General features: G+C 39.7%; 1 protein-coding gene across 2 annotated transcripts; it reads right to left on the reverse strand.

Moving 5' to 3' along the window:
- Positions 1-325: 325 nt before the first annotated feature.
- LOC127128247 (alternative NAD(P)H-ubiquinone oxidoreductase C1, chloroplastic/mitochondrial) lies at positions 326-1,992 on the reverse strand. 2 transcript variants are annotated; one of them, XM_051057471.1, is made up of 4 exons: positions 1,720-1,989; positions 1,399-1,601; positions 1,202-1,297; positions 327-1,129 (listed from the first exon to the last, which is right to left on the reverse strand). In XM_051057471.1, exons 1-4 carry the CDS (start codon positions 1,796-1,798, stop codon positions 1,124-1,126), a joined length of 384 nt encoding a protein of 127 aa, XP_050913428.1. In that variant the 5' UTR covers positions 1,799-1,989; the 3' UTR covers positions 327-1,123. The 2 variants fall into 2 exon arrangements, with proteins under 2 accessions (XP_050913427.1, XP_050913428.1); XM_051057470.1 differs by having other exon boundaries at positions 326-1,297; positions 1,720-1,992.
- Between the last annotated feature and the right edge of the window lie 6,192 nt (positions 1,993-8,184).

Below are 8,184 nucleotides of genomic sequence, written 5' to 3' on the forward strand. Positions count from 1 at the left end.
ATTAGACGCAAACCATGTAATAAAAGCTAAGCAAGAATTTATCTATAAAGGAAGAAAATAACATATATGGTTCCCTCAGATCCTCAAGACCTCCTATTTGCTCACCACGATACTCAACAACCTGCAGACAAGCACATGAAAAATGTACATATAGTCCATCAGGGTTCATTTTACACTACAGTGACCATCTTAAAAATTCACATAATATTAAAACATCATTTTACAACATTAAATAGGATTGCCAAAATATGACTGTAGTAGACAAAGTTATGCCAAAATATGAATGTACATTTTGAAGTTTAACTGTTCATTCAAACCAACATGTAATAGGATTGCCAAAATATGAGACATTGCTCTAAGTTCTTGACTTCGATAAATCCAACCCTAACTTTATGCAAATTTCATTCTCCATCTTTTCAGAAATGTCACACATTGCTTTTCAGAAAAAGTGCAGAAAAATCAACAACTAAGCCACAGTGCAAGGATATAAGCAAGATTTATAATGAGTGGTACAATCAACTTGCAAAATAAGAACAAAATATATTGCAGCTTACCATGATTCATGAGAGTTAAGCTCAGCTTGGATAAACAGTTCAATATAGCGCTTATAGCATAAGTGTTTATCATATAGTGGTTTTAGTATAAACTATTTCCATAATAAAAGATAAAATAAAGTTATACTATACTCTTATAAGCTATAAGTTGTTTTCATAACCTATCATGGAGAGCTTATAGATATAAGTTGAAAACATTTTATAGCCATGTCATAAGCTGTTTCCATAAGTTCTTTCAAACATACTCACAAGTGCTTATGTCAGGAGATAAATTTAAATAAGTCAATCCAAACATACTCCTAATCCATTCCTCACCATGCAATCATAACATATAATTGGGATTAAATTTAAACTCAGTTCCTCTCATCTCTTACAATCTAACATAATGCTCCACTAAATATAAATATAAGGAATATTCTAAAGAGTGTCATTAGGGAACTTGTTAAGGAAACTAATATAGGAGTAAGGCATTTCCACGTTGTTATATGATTCTTTTTTTTTTTCTCTTTTGCTCCATTGATGAATGTTCTGTACCGAGACATAATCTCATCAAGAAAGATGCTCCTAAGTTATTCCTATCACAGATTTTGCATCAATTTCCACACACTTGAAAGAACTGAATTGAATTTGAATGTTCGAATACTCACATGTGGCTTTTTGTCTTCGGGCCACTGGAGTGATTCCAACCTTAAAGCAGTATATAAACCACCGAATCCACCACCTAAAATACACACTCTAGGCTTCTGCAAAACGTGAATCAGAGAATAAACATACAATTACAAACAAACTAGCAAACTCTATACAACTTCAGTATCCAAAATTAACAAAAATAACCATACGAAACCTTGTTATCAGGCCAAACGAAATCCGTGTGCGCCTTTACTGTTTCAGATATCTCATCCACAACACCTCCATTGACGCCATTTTTTCCAGAAGCAAAAAACCGCAATGGTAACCATTTTCTGGTGGAATTTGGAAATGAGGATGGATTGATTCCCCTGCTTCTCCAGCTACTCGGAAACAGCGTGCTCCATTGTTTCGCTCCACCTTATAGAAAGAAGAAGAAAAAGTGAATCCGATAGTGTTGAAATTTACAGTAATTGTTAAAATAGGAAAACGAAAACAGCGATAATTTGATGATTGATAGAAGAGAAATAGAGCATACGGTGAAAAGCGACTACGGTGGGTGATGCAGTTAAAGCAATGTGTGACATTTCTGAAAAGATGGAGAATGAAATTTGCATAAAGTTAGGGCAAAACAGAAAGACACGAAAACCTAACCTTAAAACGCAATGAGATTTCCAGGTATTGAATCCTTCTCTTTCGAATGCAGTCTCTTTCAAATTTGCAGTGTTTATCGTTGAGATTTCCAGGTACTCTGTGGAATTTTTTCCAGGGCAGCGAGAGCTTCGAACGAGAGAGAGTGAAAGAGGGATTTCTGAAAGTCAGGGATTTTGTAATATTAGATTTATTATAATTTTTATAAATGACCTATGAGAGCGCTTTTACCATGAGACCTATAAGAGCGCTTTTACCTTAAAAGCGCTTTCATAAGTGTGTGAGACTGAGACCTATAAGAGCGCTTTTACCTTAAAAGCGCTTTCATAAGTGTGAAACCCATGAGACCTATAAGAGCGCTTTTACCTTAAAAGCGCTTTCATAAGTGTGAAACTCATAGATGTGAGACTGAGACCTATAAGAGCGCTTTTACCTTAAAAGCGCTTTCATAAGTGTGAAACCCATGAGACCTATAAGAGCGCTTTTACCTTAAAAGCGCTTTCATAAGTGTGAAACTCATAGATGTGAGACTGAGACCTATAAGAGCGCTTTTACCTTAAAAGCGCTTTCATAAGTGGAGACCTATAAGAGCGCTTTTACCTTAAAAGCGCTTTCTTTACATAGGCGAATTATTTTTTTCAAGCTATTACAGCGCTTTTTTTAAAAAGCGCTTTCTTTTTGGTGCTGCCAAAAGCACTTTTTGGCGTAGTGAATATTAAGAAGATTGTGCAGAAAATGGTGGTGACCTATAAAGACTGGCATGAGATGTTGCCGTTTGCATTGCATGGGTATCGAACGTCGGTCCGCACATCTACGGGGGCAACGCCTTTCTCGTTGGTATATGGGATGGAAGCCGTGTTACCGGTTGAGGTTCAGATTCCCTCTTTGAGAGTCCTGATGGACGTGAAGTTGCAAGAGGCTGAATGGGTGAGGACCCGGCATGAAGAGTTGAGCCTGATAGAGGAAAAGAGGCTGGCGGCCATCTGTCATGGGCAGTTATACCAGCAGCAGATGAAGCGTGCTTTTGACCGAAAGGTACGACCTCGGGTATATCACGTGGGTGATATGGTGCTGAAAAGGATCCTTCCTCCTCAAAACGATCGAAGGGGCAAATGGACACCCAATTATGAAGGTCCATTCGTGGTCAAGAAGGTTTTCTCTGGCGGAGCCTTGTTGTTAACGACCATGGATGGCGAAGATTTTCCATCCCCTGTGAATGCGGACGCAGTTAAAAAATACTTTGTATGAAGAGACCCGCTGGACGAAAAGAATAAAATAGTCCGGCAAAAAAGGGCATCCCGGCGAACCAAAAAACAGAAAGAAAAAGGTTCGGGCAAAAATTAGGGATAAAAAGAAAAAATGTACACCCGGCAAGTCGAAAACCTGAAAAGGCGACTTGGGCAAAAATGGGTATCCCGGTGGACTGAAAACCCGAAAGGGCGGTCCAGGCAAAAGAGGGATTAAAACGAACAACTGCGTCCAGCATGATCGTTTGCTTTGGACATGATCATGGATAATACCCGGTAGGGATCAATCAGAAACGTCTTATTCAAAAGGCAGAAAGCGAAGGGAGTCTGAGGACATATGGGGTGTAACTGAGTTGGAACTCGATGAGATCACGGGTTTCACATTGCCATTAGGATAGATATTTCCTTTTGTGCGCAATTAGCTCTTTTCAGGAATTGCTTCCTTTGTATCGCTCAATTTGAGCCACACTTTTTCAATCAATAAAATGCATATTCAGTCAAATACTTTCGTTTTTGTTTTTCATTACCGCTTTGATTACAAAAACATCCGATTATTTTGATAAAGAATCTTGCATTTTAAAACATACAGGTCCCTTCCAATGCATGTTTATAAGATTGAAAACTTGAAATCTTATTCGGAAGGTTGAGTGACCCAAGTGTTGAAATCTCGACATGCCTGGGGCACGGTTTTATCTAACGATCTCTTTTGCAGGTGCTGTTAGGTATTTTTCACTCACTTGCAGGTTGTGATGGGGAAGCTTTTGACAAAACAAATCCCCATGGAGTCCGATCAGGGACGAGCGAATGAATGGAAGAACGGTGAAAAGATGGCGAGAGACGTACGACGATCCGTGAGAATTAATCAAGAAGACTCTTCAAAGTCTGAAAATTGAAAAGTCTGTATAATCCCAGGAGGTCGTTCTCCGTCGAGCGCGGAGCAGTTGGGAGTACAAGATGATGGAGCAGAAAAGTCCAGACAAGTCTGGGAGTTCTCAAAAGTGGAAAGCTGACAGTGGATTTGGATGATGAATATCGATGGGTCGACGAGTCGACGGGTGTTCAGTACCAGAGTTTCCTCATCTCTCCAAGCAGAGTCGTGAGGACTAATACCCCAGCAGATTCAAGGTCTGTGGTTTCCCTAGCAGGGTCAGGATGGTTATCCCCAGCAGGTTTCAGATTGATGCTTCCCCAGTCGCCAGGTCTGGAGGTTGTTATTCCCCAGCGGAGGTATCTGTGAGGGTTTCCCAAGCAGAGTCAGGATGTATATCCCCAGCAAGTCAAAGACCGGTGTATCCCCATAGAGCGTTGGTGGTTCTTATCCCCAGCAATCTCCCCAAGCGGACCGGGTGCAAAGGGGGTTTTTCCCCAGCAAGGGTTGCCTTTTTCCCAACAGCAGTGTTGTTCCCCAGTAGGGTGGAGATCGGAGTATTGGCGAGTTCCTCAGCAGAGTGTCTCGAGCTCCCCAGAAGAGTCCCTTGTGGGGGATGCCTTTTTATACATTCATCATGAAAAAATGAGCATAGCATGTTGCATAATAAATTGCGTAGCATTTCCATAATTATGGAGCATTACGCAGAAAATCAATCATGCATCATATTGCAAGGATAAGCTAGTCTCAAGCCGTGGTTATCGTTTGAGAGGTGGTTGTGCCCGAGGGTGAAAGGTTACTCCGAGGAGTCTAGCATCGTGGTTTGAATCAAAATTTCTGTCGAGCAGAGATGGGAATGTTAATCAAAGAAATTTTCGGGGTTCAAAAGAAAAACAAGAAAGAATAATCCCCAGCTAAGTGCGAAGTGTTCATTGGCTAGGGTTGAACAGAGAGTAGCCAGTTCGTGACTTGCTATTCCCAGCATGGGTCTTTGGCATGCGTGCCGACTCACTTATCACTGTTTTGTTATCTTCGCCGATGCTGATAGGCATGAAGAATCTTCCGGTATCCAGACCGAGGTGGCGTTCAGGCCAGTTGGTGGCACTCAGGCCGAGTTTCCGATTTCCAGATCGAAGAAGTTCTCAACAATCAGGACGAAGAACTTGTGGCATTCAGGCCAGTTTCCGATTTCCAGATCGAAGAAGTTTCCGACGATCAGGTTGAAGTACTTATGGTATTCAGACCAATTTTCCGGTATCCAGACCGAGGCGGGTATTCAGACCGAGGTGGCATTCCGGCCAATTCTGATGTCCAGATCGAAGAAGCTTCCGACAATTAGATCGATGCAGCTTGTGGCAGTCAAGCCAATTTTCCGATATCCAGACCGAGGTGGTATTCAGACCAGTTTTCCGGTATCCAGACCGAAGTGGTATCCAGACCGAAGTGGTGTTCAGACCGAAGTGGTGTTCAGACCGAAGTGGTGTTCAGACCGAGGTGGTGTTCAGACCAAAGTGGTGTTCAAACTAAAGTGGCGTTCAGGCTAATTTCCCGGTATTCAGACCGACATCAATACTCTCATATTGTGATGCTCAGTATGCAGACTGACGGGCGGCGTTCAGGCCATGGTTATCTTGGTGTTACTGTGTATTCAAAAATATTTCTGTTTCGGTATTCAAGCCGGCTTTCTCCGTACCAGACGGATTTTTCTGCAAGATTGTGTTCTTTGCCAATTCTGACAGGCATTGTTAATTATCTCCCATCAGAGTGCAAATTGTTCGTCTGTTCTTGGTATTCAATCACTCTTCACCCTGATCATCTGAAAGCCGAGGCTATTCATATCGACAGGTTCACAGTGGATTGAATAGGGGCAGCTGTAACACCTCAAAATTTGCCCTCCTCTCTTGGGACTAGCTTAGCATATTGCATATCATTTTGTAGGTCATTAGGCATTGCATATTTGCATATCATGTGGTTACATGGAACAAGTCATCCTCCTAAGTCTTGATCAGAAGATAAAGAGGTTAAGATGCAAGCTAAGGTTTCATGGACTGATCATTAATCATCTGAGGATGTGTGATTCAAATTAGGGTTTCTTGGTTGTCAAGGAGATTGAGCTTCATCTTGGTTGAAATGATACATCATCATCATCATGGTTTTATCATCACCAAGAGATTCCTTATGCTTGATCATATTCCTTAAGATTAGGGTTTTGACCACTGGTCAACCCTAATCAGTTGTATTGGGCCAATCAGGGATTGGCAAGGAGATGGGGTTTTCAGTAGATATGGGGATCATCATGTGATTATATTGAGCTTATGAAAACTAGGGTTTCATTATTGAGCCATTTCATCAGGAGTTTGAGGCTCAAGTTCATCAGTCAAGCTGAAATTCATCTATCAGTCAGAAAAAGTCAACTGTGGTCAACTGTGCCTGAATTCATGGATTTGGAGGAGGGAGAGGGTTAGAGACACTTCATTCATGTCTAAACAAGTTTCATTTGACATTTCAAACATCAAGAATGAAGAAAATAAAGTCAGATGGAAACTTTCCAAAAAATAGAAAGTGACTTGTAATTGAAAATTGCCAAAAATGGAAAGTTTTTCTCCTCAAAATTACATGTCCAAAAGTGTTTCAAATGAAATTTTGTTCAACATGAAAGTTGTAGATCTTGCTCTCACCTTTCCAAAAAGTCTAAGAACATGAATTTCTCATTTGTGGTTGGCAAGATATGGATTGATCATTGTCCAAAAAGTTGAATTTCAAAGTGGCATAACTTTTGATTCACAAGGCCAAATGGAGTGAGGTTTCTTTGAGCAAAATTCTTTTGATGTCCTCTATTCAAAACAAGCATTACCTGTCATGAAAACTCATCACACAAAAAGTCCATTTTTCAAGTGAACCAATTTTGAAAAAGGGAGGGAAAAAGGTGTTTTTGAGAAATAAGCCTTGTTTTCACATGATTCCAATTGCATTAGCTCACCAATACCATTTGAAACTTGCTGCAACAAAAAAATTCTACTGTTACATTGGGTTTGCATAAGTGAGGGTGGATTGGCTAATTACCATTTAGCGTAAAAGTGCATTTTCACTAATCACTCACATTTGGCTAAACTTGATTAACAAAATGGATTAGTGCATCATATAAATGGTTAATCATAACAGAAAATCAGATTAACATTCATTCATCTCAGATCTAGATCCAAAATTGCACAATTCTCTCAACTTTTCATTTTCATTTTTCTGCAAATTCTCCATAAACCGTGCCAAGATCTTCATCAATTCATGATTCATGTGCATTATTGAAGCTGTTGGAAGCAAGATTTCATCCTTTTCAAGCTGAATTCGTGGACTGTTAAAGCAAGCTTCAACAATGGCAATTCAAGATTTGAGCTAAATCGTGTACAATCAACATCAAAGCTTTGTTTCATCCACTCCTACAAGCATCAAAGCGCATCTGTTTTCACGTTACAAGGCCAGAAACGCGCGAATTCATCACTGTGCTTCAATTAAGGTGAGTTTTCGACTTTAATGATTCTTGAAATTGTTTGATGCTTCTTGTAGATCCTTTCACGTAGGTCATTCTGCAATTCGAATCATTGATTTTCATTAAGAATTGATCAAGTTATGATGATTTGAATTTTGATGCATGAACATGTTTTGGATCGATCCGTTTAAATTAGGATGAATTAGGTCAAATCAATTTGTGATTCATGATGTACGTTGTGAGACCTTTCCATTGATATACGGTTTGTGTGATTTGGTGAACATTTGTTCTTGGACCTATGAACGTATGATGAACATGAAGAACATTCAAAATTTTTCCAGAAAGTAGCGTTTGATCCAGTTTTTCGCTACTGTTCATGAAATTATGTGTTTGCGCGCGCTCAGCTTTTGAATTTGGACCGGCTTCGAGTCCTGCCTGCGCCATTTCCACATTTTGGCTTTTGTATTTTCCTTCACATGCTTACATAATTCACATGCTTCATTTCACTTTTTTTTATTTTTTCATGACATTAGAAATTCCATAACTTCATAACCATTAATCCAAATCACATGAGATTTCTTCCACCATGATCCTTGTAATCTCTACTATTTTATGATGATTTTTGCAAAAATTGTGCACGTGTTGTTTTTGGAATGGCCTAGGGTTTGTTCATGTATGTTCTTTCTTGCACATTGCTTGGTATTTTGATCATGAAATGATGATGCTTAACTGGATGGAGCTGAAATTTTGCAT

The sequence above is a fragment of the Lathyrus oleraceus genome, chromosome 3 (assembly GCF_024323335.1).
Source record: "Lathyrus oleraceus cultivar Zhongwan6 chromosome 3, CAAS_Psat_ZW6_1.0, whole genome shotgun sequence".
Classification (NCBI taxonomy): domain Eukaryota; kingdom Viridiplantae; phylum Streptophyta; class Magnoliopsida; order Fabales; family Fabaceae; genus Lathyrus; species Lathyrus oleraceus.

Coding starts and splice junctions, on each gene's coding strand:
- LOC127128247 (XM_051057470.1), bottom strand. CDS start 1,798: ATGCAAATTTCATTCTCCATCTTTTCAGAAATGTCACACATTGCTTTA. Junction 1,602..1,719: donor CACCGTAGTCGCTTTTCACC/GTATGCTCTATT, acceptor TCTTTCTATAAG/GTGGAGCGAAACAATGGAGC. Junction 1,298..1,398: donor TCGTTTGGCCTGATAACAAG/GTTTCGTATGGT, acceptor CACGTTTTGCAG/AAGCCTAGAGTGTGTATTTT.